Below are 13,440 nucleotides of genomic sequence, written 5' to 3'. Positions count from 1 at the left end.
GCTCTTTTATAACTTAACTGAATTTCTCCATCTTTTTTTTTAAGTCTAATGTTGTTATAGGTTACACACACTTTTTTTTTTCATTTTTGAATGGTTTTGTTTCGCAAGAAGTATTGTTGAAAAGTTACTGAGGAGCTGAGACGAACAAATCATTACTAAATGGAACACATCCTTAATGAAGAGAAAAAAAGGTTACAATCCCGTCGCTTCAGACTTGTTAATGGTCCAAGTCGGACCGAAGCATCGTCCTGTTTCAGTCTCTTAAGTGCGCTTTGTGTATACATCATTAACGAGACTGTCAGCTGTTTCATCGCCACATTTCACCAGTGTCAAAACATGCAGAAAAAAAAATGTAAAAGAGTCTCTGTAATATATGAAAAAAAAAACAATAAGAACAGTATTGTTTTGTTGAATAGTTTATTTTGCAGTATTTAAAATATATTAAGAGCATACAAATATATATATATATATATATATATATATATATATATATATATATATATATATATATATATATATATATATATATATATATATATACTGATAAATATCTTGAATATATATTACTGATGAACATATCTACAGTTCTTAACAATACTTTAGATGCATAAAAATAAATATTATAACAAAAATCTTGCAAAATAAGTTACTGATGAGCATAAGATTATTTATACGAAGCTTGTCCGTCATAAATATTCCTAATACTGCAGAGAATTGGTTCCCTGCAACACTTAGCGACCATATCCACCTCCACCAATGCCTCCAACCCCACCACCGGCTTGAAAACCTCCCGGACCGCCAGAACCAATTCCACCCAGTGAACCAGCACCGCTATAACCACCTACCCCAGCGGCGAAACTGCCTCCCAGTCCTCCGGCGCCGTGACCACCGCCCAGAGAACTAGCACCGCTATAGCCACCTCCACCGGCGCCGAAACCGCCTCCCAGTCCACCGGCGCCGCGACCACCACCCAGTCCACCTGCCCCACCCCTGTAGCCTCCCGATGGAGCGCCTAAGTTGAAGTTGCTGTAGCCTGTGGCAGTACCGGAGCCTCCGTAGCCCGCACTGGGTGCTGCATAGCCTCCTTGAAGAGCCCCAGAGCCACCAAATCCGCCTTCATGGGATCCTAGGCCTCCGCCTCCATGGGATCCTAGGCCTCCGCCTCCATGGGATCCTAGGCCTCCGCCTCCATGGGATCCTAGGCCTCCGCTTCCAGCGGATCCTCGTGATCCATATCCCAGCTCAGCACGACACTGGGAAACTACCAAAGTCGTGGCGAGAACGATGAAAAATTTCTGCGAAGTACAAGAAAATATATATTTGTAAAAAATCTTATCTTGCATTCAATTTATAGGGAACCTACGACATTCTCTGAATACTTTTTAAGGTAAAACTGATACGATCCTTAACCACTTTAGGTTTTGCGATTTTATAGGCCTTGCATTTCAGGTTAAATATATATACTTTATGGGATCTAACACTTTAAATAAGAGTGTTTGGTTTGTAATCCTTTACCTGCAATATATATAGTGCCTGTGTGTGTCTCTCCCCCCCCCCCCATGTCTTTTCCCTCTCACATTCTGTTTGTTTATCATTAAGTTGCTTTCTTTTCTTCGTTACACATAAACTTCCATTTAAACTTTCTCATACACAAGATTGAAAAACAAACTGATGCTAGTACAGGAGCAAGTGTTGCTTACCATTGTGAAGTTGAGAGAAACACTATGGAGTGTGGGAAATCTGACGTCTTATATACCCTCAAAGGACGGCCTTGCAAGACCATCTCACCAGGGGTGACGGCCAATGCCTTCAGGGACGTGATTGCTCTGGATTGCTCGTCGTTCAGAGAGTTTGAAATGCCGGTGTAAGTAGCGTAAAATATATGCACACACAGTTTTAAAGAAAAGAAACTACGAACATTGATGACTGGTGTCGGAGAAGAGCTCTTGATGCAAGTAACTTGGGCTACACCTACTTTAATTGAAACAAAATTTACAACCTTAAACTTTTCAGGCGCCATATGAGTTTAGAACTCTCTATGAATGTAAAAATAATAAAAATAATACAAACATCGATGAAGGAAAGATCTGGGAGTGAGCATCACGACCAATACATCGTCCGAGGAGCACATTAACCTCATGACTTTTGCCGCCTATGTGAAGCTAACAAACCTTAGAATAGCCTTCAGAAAGCTCATGCTTATCTTAAAACTCGGAGCAATATCGAATTAGCCACTCTTATCCCACCCTGATCAAGCTCACCTAGACATTTGCAAAGACCCAGTGGTCTGCACCTAGACTAGTCTATGTTTAAGTGTATTAAGAGTTAGGAACTAAATCTGAAGCCTCTGGAAGTGAGAAGAGGTATTGAAAACTTGACAATGACATATAAGATTCTTAGGAGAATTAAATGGGCGAATTAAAATACTTCGATAAGTAAACAGAGGACAGATGGAAACTATAACACATGTAAGAGTCACGAGGACATAAAGTACATACTTTTTTCAGTCTTAAGTTAGTAGGAAAATGGAATTACCATGAAATGAAAGTGGTAGAGCCAAACTTTAAATATAGTTTTAACAGTATGGCTGTAAAAGCCAGAAATCATTAATGACTGTCACCAAAGCCTAAAAAAAATCGAGGTAGCGTTCAAGACATAACTCATACAAAAGCAAATTTGTGAGCTGAAATAACCACGACCCGTTGCTTTCCTTTGAAAATATATAACCACAATTCATTATGAATGTCAAACCTACGTAACTTACTTGAATCTCATCAAAAATAATTCAAGGGGAGAGTAGAAAAGGACAAAGAAAATTACAGTGACACTGAAAGTGGTAATGCAATGACAACAGTGGATCAAAGAAACTATCACCTTGAATATTGTTGAAAGTCAATAGAAACTGAGCAGTTACCAGAAAGCTAGAGGACACGAAGGGAAAAATACAGGAAGCTCTAAACTCTTGACCAGTGTCACAGACTAGCAAAATGGTCAAGGATATAGAAAAGATAAGCAAGAGAACAATTGAGAACCTATAAATAAATGGTTAATCTGGAGACACTCTAGTTTTATTTCACGAAATAGAACTGGTGAGAGAAAACAAAACTCTAGGGAGAACTGAATGAGTAGACCTTAACTTCCAGGACTGTAAATAAAATAATTGATACAGTACTACACAGGAGCCTGGTATGTATACTAGAAGAGCAGGCAGGAACATCGGGTTCAGTGTTGAAGACCGATAGAGGAATACCTCGAGAATAATAGGCAGAAGATAATGGTGAAAAAAGAGGCATTAGAGCGGGAATAAGTGATGCATAGACTCTCCGAAGAATTGAGTTTCATGCCTTACTGTTTCTGACAGATGCTCGGAAGTAGCCATCATCCTGCAAGAGCAGTCATGATGGTAGCTGCTGTAATTCACTCTTGACAACATCGCCGTAATGCGAGTAGCAGCGGGAGTGGCAAGAATAGACACGGAATAAAACCAGTAAAGTGCGATGATGTAGACAACACATAAGGAGAAAAATCAGCGATTAGCCATAGCGTCAGAATTGCATATAAACAGTACATCTTCAGTGACATATAAAATAACAAAGATTTACCAGTTATACACAAATTTTGTTACGCTCATTTTGAAGTATGCAGCGCCATTACAATCTTAATCTCTACACATATGCTGCTATGTATGATAATTCTATGTAACTGTATTGTGTATACCTGAATAAATTTACTTACTTACTTACTTACTTACTTACATGGATAGAAGCTAGTAAATATCCGAAGGTTTGCATCGAGATCAGTGCTGGAACTAAGAATGTCTTACTGGGAGAAACTGAGGGAAGAATGATCCAAAACGTCGTTATACGTTTCCCACTTTTAAGTGCGGGTTATTTGCGTAACTTAACACTAGATAAGGATGAGCACCACTGGGGATGTAATCATTACTTTAAAAATACGCTGAGGAAGGGAGATGCAAGATTATTATAATTGTGGGGGAGCGCTAAACCCGTAGGGGGATGAAAGGTATTCTTGCTCATTCCAGGGAATCGGAGCACAGATCCAATTCTCTAGATCAAGAGCCCCTCACCAGCGTCATGGAACCTCCCTTGAGGGGCGGGAGATGCAAGAAAGTCAGGGGAATACAGATGAAGGCAGCCGCATGGTCGTTAGGATGTACTTCCTAGTTTCAAGGAAATGAGTAGACAGAACGATCAAGGCACATATATGTGGCAAATATTGCACAGCTTCGAGAGTAGACAAGATCAGAAAATGGAGGCAGTAAAGTCGGTTGATAAGTGTTAGGAAACTGGGGATACCAGCTGTTACTCTGCTCCTGCTATACATAGCAGAATTCAGCTAAAAAAAGTTACGTCAGTTTAAGTTAAGTTAGGTGAGGGTTCTAAGTCAGGTTTGGTTGAAAAATAAATGTCTCTATACCACCGTCAATGAAAAAAATATTTATCATTCTGTAAAAGAAATTTTGCGATACGTTTATTTATTTAAGGGAGTTTGGTTTATTCGGCAAGTTCTCTTTATTAGACACCACACATACAGACATGATTATATATATATATATATATATATATATATATATATATATATATATATATATATATATATATATATATATATATATATATATATATATACAATCATCAGCAATTCGTAATTAGCTACTATGTCAGGGATTTCAAATTCACTCATCACCCATTTCTCTGATTCCTTGAATTACATTATATTATATGGAAAAATTAACTTTTTTACTGTTTCATGTTCTTAAGAGATTTTACTTCTATTTAATAATTATTGCAATATTTTATCGATACTAATATTTATAATATTTATATTATTATAAATGAATTTTAAAACTATTAAGTATTTATTGGTTGGGAAAGAAAATAAAAATGGATATAATCATAACCATAATTTTAAAAGGGATGGGCCGGTAAGCCAGTGGAAGGCCTCGGTCAGATGGCTAAAAGGTGCAGCTGTGGGCCATCATATGATTAAGACCCGTGTCAGGAAACACTTGTCCTGTTTCCTAACAAGCTTCGTTAGGAATAATGAAGAAAAGTAAACACCAGTCAGTCAGTTTATGCGCACTGATAGGTGTATGTCTCTCAGTGTATACACACGGTGAGTTATCTTTAATCCCCGTTTTCTATATTAAAGTATTCTTGACTAGTGATGAACAAGAATGGCCTGAGCTTGCTACCATCTGCAGCTCACAAGACTGCCATCCTCACGAGCCCCTTTGGGGTGGGGCAGATGGCAGACCAGAGGCCTAGCTTCTCCCTACGAGCCCCGTGAGGGCGGGGACTGTGGCTAGGCCTGGGGACAGTTGGTTCCAAAGATGACGGGGTACTTGTACCTCCTCCCATGGGAGACTTAGGTCTCGAGATACTTCTCGGATAGGGAGCCAAGGCCGGGTCACCACTCTTGGACAAGATCCGGGCCGGGAGAGTACCGGCGAATAAAAAAAAAGTGACAGTCGGCCTTAATGATCCTCGCGTAGCCGATAAGCGTGAGACTCATTTTGTCAATTAACCAACCATTCATTCAATGGGAGTCACACTTGTCACTGCTATGGTGATTCCATCAGTGAATTCTCATCCATCAGGGTGATTTTTTAATGTTTTCATGGTCCGAGTGCGTGTGACTGTGAGTGCGTCAGCCATAATTGTAACTGTAACTACCGTATTTTTCGGCCTATGAGACACGCTTTTTTCGCACAAAAAGTCTTGGAAAATCAGCCTGCGCCTTATATGCTCAAGATCAGTGTCAAGGGTAGGCTATGGGTTACGCTTTAACAGTTGTTTACTAACATTATGTTACAACTGCTTAGAAGCGTCGTCTTATATTCTCGTGTGCCTCATATGCCGGAAAATACAGTAATTGTAGATGCATTTAGGAACTTAACAAGTTTAGTGCTTTCGCGGGACGCAGTTTCACGAATTTTTACAAAGCTTGGAAAGGATTCGAGTTCATCGGAAAACGGTCAGCCAAATCACTAGATCCAAAAAATAAACTTTAGTTCTGAGTGCATCTTCACCGAAATCCGTCTTACGGTTAGTTGTAAGTCTTTCTGCCTCCCACTTTCCTTATCGCAAAGACATCAATAAAAAAGTACATCGATAACAGTAATATCATCAACAGTACGAATAAGAGGAACAATAACAATGAAAATGACGTAAGTAACAAAAAGGAAAAACATCAATAGTCATCTATCATCAATCATCGACTATCATCAGTCATCATCAATCATCCATCATAAATCATTTATCATTAATCATATATCATAATCATCATTATTCACACACACACACACACACACACACAACATGCCTAATATCTATTGACAAGAGACAATGACAGGTCTCAAAAAACATTCACAAACGAGTGTCAGGGTTGTTACCAAGTGTTATATGACTGGTGATGAACAGGCGAAATGCAACCTTAGTGTCCGAACTACAGCTATTTAATTAGCCTGAAACTTAACCAAGAAACTTGAACCTTAAGCATTAAACTGAAAAGAACGAGTGAAGAAAAACAGAAACACAAATCTGGCAGGTTAGTCTACTTAGATACCACATTCAATAATGTTCAGAAATGCAGCCACATGTTGAGAAAAAGTTCACAGCAGTATATAAAAACTAACATATTGCTATATACTAACATTTATTTACAGTATATAATAATACCTTAGGAACATAAAAAAATAAATATAATTATTATATATATATATATATATATATATATATATATATATATATATATATATATATATATATATATATATATATATATACTTATATATGCACACAGATGTCAGTATTCTTGTCATCTTGTGTAACGTCACATACTGGATTTAGTGAAATATTTAGCGACCATATCCGTCGCCTCCAATGCCTCCAGCCCCGTCACCGGTGTGAAAACCTCCCAGATCACCTGAACCAATGCCGCCCAGGGAACCAACACCGCCATATCCACCTCCAAATGAACCCCCTTCGCCAAATCCACCTCCCAGTCCACCGGCACCGTGACCACCGTCCAGTCCGCCGGCACTGTGGCTACCGCCCAGTCCTACGGCGCCACCATCGTAACCGCCCACGGGAGCACCTAGGTTGAAGACACTATAGCCTGTAGCACTACCAGAGGCTCCGTATCTTGAACTAGGAGCTGCGTAGCCCCCTTGAAAAGCCCCGGAGCCACCATGTCCGACTCCTAGATGTCCGCCTCCGTGAAGTCCGCCTCCCTGAAGTCCACCTCCGTGGGATCCAAAGCCTCCTGTGCCACTAGACCCGCCTGATCCATACCCCAGCTCAGCACAGCACTGGGACATCACCAAAGTTGCGACAGCAAAGATCAAAATTATCTGAAAAGAATGATGATTTCTAAAATATATTTGGCCCATAACCTTTCCTCGTCTCCTATTATAAGAAAACTATGGCCTGTGCGTTTGGAGTTAAGTTACCATGAACTACGGCACATTTTATCGAAAGCATTAAAATTTAAAAGAGTTGTGGTTGCAGCTAAGAGAAGTTTTTGTGATGCAATGTTTACTGAGGATAAAGTTTAAAGATTCATTTGAATATATGTAAAAGAAGTGCACTCCACTACAGTGTACTAGGCTCGTAAATTAATTAAGAACCTAGTACACACACACACACTCTCTCTTTCTGTACCTATTTGTCATTACCATGTTATCAGTTCCTATTTTCTACACGTATTCCATCTATACGTAACTGAGCTTCTTTTATAACCCTAGGCAAATTTTGTCATAAAACTTAATGTCGTTGAAAGAGCCAGTGTTGCTTACCATTGTGGAAGTGAGAGACACTATGGAGTTTAGGAAGTATGACGTCTTATATACCCTCTGAAGACGCCCTTGCAAGACCATCACCAGGGGTGACGGCCAGTAGCTTCGGGGCCGTGATTGCTTCTTTTTCCTCATTGTTGAGGAATTGGGTTATAATGTTGGTGTAAGCAGCGGAAAATACACACACACACATACACACACACACACAAACACACACACACACACACACACACACACACACACACACACACACACACACACACACACACACACACACACTGCAAATATCGATAAAGGAAAAGAATTTTGGGGAATGAACATCAGTCTGAGCACATCGCTGGAAGAACATGTCAGTATATATTTCGGCAGCCTATGAAAGGTTTGGGATTCTCAGGAAAGCCTTCAAGAACCCCATTACAGAAGGAAAAATCAAGCAAGTCTGCCAGGTACATCACAGAATACGAAGCCTCTTCTTGACAACCACACAATCACGAAAATTCAGCAGCACGAAAAGATCCTCGTTTTGCAGTTGTAATCAGACGCCACTTCTCACCTCCCTGTCTTCGTTGCTTAAGACTCGACCTATATTCCCCACTCCATTTCTCAAGAATATAAAAATCAGGAGCAGTTTTGGGTATTTTCTGTGGATTTAATTAAGCTCAAACTAGGTCGAAGCAAATAATAAAGGCTTGTTCTGCACTACGTGTTCTTGTATCCGCAAGGAATGAGTAAACATGTATTGGGAAGATAGGTTCCATAAGTGGAGAAGAGAAAGTTGGTTAAAAGAGAGGAAAGTAGAGTTTAAACTAGGAACTGGATTGTCAGGGATGAGGTTGAAGGGAAGATGAAGGGTTAAGAGTGGTAATGAGGGTTGGTTGATAGTGGAGTAAGAATGAGAACAGGAAGAATCAGCTTCTGTTGTCTATCAGTCTACCCGGTGAAAATAAATTAAACTGATATCATGCGCAACCAGTTGCTAAATGAGTCGTGTGGTTCTTCCGATTCATGAAGCTAGAGAAGGGCTCTTGATCCGGGAAACTGAAGTTACTCTTTCCTTTCTCGGGTCAAATATATATATCCCCACCCCTTTTGTTTTCCCCTGGCGCTGTATGACTTGCGGATTCAGCATTTCCCCATGAACAAATATATCCCCTGGTTCTTGGCTTCTTAGCGAGTCCTTCGGGGTCGCTTAAGGCCCCTCACTAGACGCCTGGCAGACTCACTCACCTCGCTTCTTTTGTTTCCGTGTCATGTCTTCCAAAAGAACATGTTTGCATTTTTGAACATCCATTATCGACTTTTACCCAATTCTCTTTTTTTTTTTGCAGTTAATGATATCAAAACCTGGATCCGAGTGTCCTTTGGTTTTACGTCACTTATTTTCATTTCTTCTATTTCATGTACAGTCTCTCATGCCGTGTTTTTCCCTCCACTTTTCGTACTCAGCAAATCATTGCATTCCTGCTTCTTTGCGCTTCTCTCCGTCTCTCGTCTGAAAGACCTGTCTTAAGGTGCGTTCTACCACAACCTTGATGTTAATGTATAACTCTTGAGCCATGTAGTAGGAACTACCATGCCGTTCCCTTAGATCAGAACTTATTACCTCCCATACAAAGGCACTTTATTATCCTTAAGAATTTAGAGCTTCTTGGTTATAATAAAAATCCGTCCCAGTGTCTCACTCACTTGTGAGTTTTTTCTGAACCTCCACTAAAGGATGTTTTCGGTTGTATAAATATGGAGAAACTTGAGTATCATATCTTAAAATTTATCACATTGGTCGTTTCCTTTTACGATAGAGTGGTCCAAGAAAAAAAAAGGATGCACATTCACCATCATTCATGTAGTTCAATGACTTTCCGAACTGCAACATCCTCAATCCTTCCATTTCAACATGTGGTATTTATTTTTTATGTGGTGGACTGGCAAGCCAGTAGAAGGGTGCAGTCAAATGAACAAAAGTTTTAATGGAAAAGTAGAGACAAATTCAATGAAATGCTATCCTTTATTGACAACATTTCGCCCACACAGTGGGCTTTATCAAGTCACAAACAGACGTGTTTGTGACTTGATAAAGCCCACTGTGTGGGCGAAACGTTGTCAATAAGGAGTCACATTATACCGAATTTGTGTCTAGTTTTTTTCCATCGTGTCGGTATTTTACATCATTTATCTCCAACAAAAGTTCGAGATAAATGATGTAAAACACCGATACGATGGGGTATGAGCCGCACCGAACGATCCTACCGGAAGTTCTCCTAACAAACAAAACATTTTCATGATTTTTTATTGGCTCATGTATTGTTTCCTTCACTTTTTATAAATCAGTGAAAATGTCTTGGCTATTTTACCTTTGCTGGGAGTATTGAATTCGCTACTGTTTTCTAATATGGAATGTAGTCGATCTTTTGTTTTTCCTGTCCGTGAAATTTGTTAGTGTTTTACCGAGACCCCGCTTGCAAATGTTTATAGTTATTGAGCATAAACATTCACAGAATTCTCTGTCCCACACAACATTAGAGGAATGGATGCCTCCTGTGTGTGTGTGTGTGTGTGTGTGTGTGTGTGTGTGTCAAACGGTTTACATGTCCAACATGAGACAGATTCATTTATTATCACTCACCCCCCCAAAAAAAAAAAACACAAATTCATTTTCTTTCCTGATGTTCTTCGACTCAGTGTTATTTTAGAAAACCAGAAGGAAAGTTCACAATTACCTCACAGTATAACCATGACCCCGACCTTCGTGTGTGCTAGAATTCCCTCGGCATTTGAGTACCACAAGTCGTATTCTAACGAGCGAAAGAAACTAGTATTTGTGCTTTCCTGCTCTCCAAATAAAAAAAAAAGATGGCAATGTCGATGCGTTTGTGTGTGGATGTTTGTGATTCTTTTAGCTTAGTGACGGAGGCTCGGTCCTCCGTCTGCTAATCCCGGCCCAGTTTCTGATGAGTTAAGTTGCAAAGGCCTCTTTGGATTTTACGTATTTGCGGTTGCGGAAGTCGAAACTCAGCTCCTGGCCCCTAGTCATAACATACGAAAGGTTTCAAATGTTCCCCTCCTACCTAATGGACCCTGTCATTTCTATCCCTAAAGGAGTGTGTGGTTAGGTTACGTTACGGAACATTTGTCTGGAAACAGGACAAGTGTTACCTAAAGCAGATCGTAGTCATATGATGGAGCTTTTGGTCATCTGACCGAGGCCTTCTGCTGGCTTACTGATCCACCTCTTAATGTGTCACACTGAACTCAAATGGTCTAGCTCAGTGTTGGAACGCTTCATATATTCGACAAGTGGGTCATTCGAACAGAGAAAGAATGCTGCCTTTCCTGGTGTATTTAGAACTCAGAGCAAACCAGGAAACTTCTTTTCCAGTGACACACTTCTTAATGATCGTCTGAAAAGCATCTTCAGATATATTTGAGTTTATTATATTAATATTATTTGTATTATTATTATTATTATTATTATTATTATTATTATTATTATTGTTGTTATTATTTTACAGATAATAAGACTAATGAAGTTTCGTTCAATAATTGCTTCATTTACAATATAATTCATTCAGCTGGGCTGTGATTCGTACGCCAGTTTGCGTGCGGCCAGCAGTAACAGCCTGGTTGATCAGACCCTCATCCACCACGAGGCCTGGTCTCAGACCGAGCCGCGGGGGCGTTGACCCCCGAAACCCTCTCCAGGTAGACTCCAGGCAACTGCTACTTTGTATAAAACCCGCACACAGGAGAAAGAAGCCTTTTGACAACATTTCGGTCCGAATTGGACCACTGAGTGACTAGTAAAAGGTGACTAATCATCGGTCGAAGTCGGACCGAAACGTCGTCATAAGCCTCTATGTGTGGGTTATTAGTGTATTGGTCCAGCCACGGTATTGTGCCTTTTTGTTTTTTTACTACCACTACTACTACTGCTACTACTACTACTAATATTATTATTAATTTTGAATTCTGCAGTGAAACCGACGTGCGATTCATTTTGCATTCTTGGACGCAGCGTTAGGAAATTGAAGGAACTCAGGAGAGGGTCATGGAGATGGCAGCTTACAATAGCCTCATAGTTTTCTACACCAACGAGACGTGACGAATCTTTACCAAGGTCAACTCTCCATTTCTCACACTCGAACACAAACCTCCTGTGAAAGGAGAGTGAATGTGAGCACTGGAAATGTAAAGTAGTGTGAGGGAGGGGTGACAGCATGAGAGTTTGTGGAGAACTAGAAGCTTGAGGGAGAGTTTGTAGAGAACTAGAAGCTTGAGGGAGAGTTTGTGGAAAATTATAAGCTTGAGGGTGAGTCTGTAGAGAACTAGAAGTTTGAGGGAGAGTTTGTGGAGAATTAGAAGCTTGAGGGAGAGTTTGTGGAGAACTAGAAGTTTGAGGGAGAGTTTGTAGAGAACTAGAAGCTTGAGGGAGAGTTTGTGGAGAATTAGAAACTTGAGGGAGAGTTTGTGGAGAACTAGAAGTTTGAAGGAGAGTTTGTAGAGAATTAGAAGCTTGAGGGAGAGTTTGTGGAAGATTAGAAGTCTGAGGGAGAGTTTGTGGAGAATTATAAGTTTGAGGGAGAGTTTGTGGAGAATTAGAAGCTTGAGGGAGAGTTTGTGGAGAATTAGAAGCTTGAGGGAGAATTTGTGAAGAATTAGAAGCTTGAGTGAGAGTTTGTAGAGGACTAGAAGCTTTAGGGAGAGTTTGTGGAGAATTATAAGCTTGAGGAAGAGTTTGTGGAGAATTATAAGCTTGAGGAAGAGTTTGTGGAGGATTAGAAGCCTGAGGGAGAGTTTGTGGAGAATTATAAGTTTGAGGGGGAGTTTGTGGAGAACTAGAAGCTTGAGGAAGAGTTTGTGGAGAACTAGAAGCTTGAGGAAGAGTTTGTGGAGAACTAGAAGCTTGAGGAAGAGTTTGTGGAGAATTAGAAGCTTATGAGAGTTTGTAGAGAATTAGAGGGAGCATAGGTAATGGAACACTGATATTTGATGCACAGTTAGTGTAACGTCATAAACTTAAATCGCAGTTAATGGAATACTTGACAAGTGCAGGTGAATTCAGCTCAGTTTTTATATAGACCTTTACCGAAATTGGTTTCCCTGAGATAACTTTAGAAATTCTCGTCTGCTCGGCATCAAACCTAATGCCAGTGCTGCTCAGATCTTCAGCATATCTGATCATCAACAGAACCACTAGCTCAGAACAACAAATTCTCTTACTCTGACTTACCATGGAGGCACTGCTTAGATCTTCAACAAATCATTTTGGACATTGAATTGCGCGAGACTTAACAGAGGACTGAAGTGGTTCGAATACTGGTGGCAAGACTTTTTTTATACATCTGCTGTATTTTTTAATAGGACGCATCTTGCAGTAAAGGAAAAACTATGCTTGTAATAATAATAAAATTATAAAAAAATTAAAATAATAATAATTAAAATATAATTAAATAATGATTTGTAATAAAAATAATAATGATTAAAATAAAAAGCGGACACCACAAGCACTCCCCTGATCCTGTAAATGCAAATGGGTAGATAAACAGATAATCACGCACGATCAGTTAAGAGGCAGGGCTGGGAGCAGAGACTCAACCCCTGTAACCACGAGAAGGTAAGGCCAG

At 39.9% G+C, this 13,440-nt stretch overlaps 1 protein-coding gene across 1 annotated transcript; it reads right to left on the bottom strand.

The window, feature by feature from the left end:
- Positions 1-557: 557 nt before the first annotated feature.
- Positions 558-1,709, bottom strand: LOC128697630 (uncharacterized). The gene is made up of 2 exons (XM_053789459.2): positions 1,701-1,709; positions 558-1,295 (listed from the first exon to the last, which is right to left on the bottom strand). Exons 1-2 carry the CDS (start codon positions 1,701-1,703, stop codon positions 732-734), a joined length of 567 nt encoding a protein of 188 aa, XP_053645434.2. The 5' UTR covers positions 1,704-1,709; the 3' UTR covers positions 558-731.
- Positions 1,710-13,440: the final 11,731 nt, after the last annotated feature.

This window comes from Cherax quadricarinatus, chromosome 68 (genome assembly GCF_038502225.1).
Source record: "Cherax quadricarinatus isolate ZL_2023a chromosome 68, ASM3850222v1, whole genome shotgun sequence".
Lineage (NCBI taxonomy): Eukaryota > Metazoa > Arthropoda > Malacostraca > Decapoda > Parastacidae > Cherax > Cherax quadricarinatus.
Note: the sequence above shows the minus strand (reverse complement) of the source record. Positions and strands in the feature narration are given on the sequence as shown.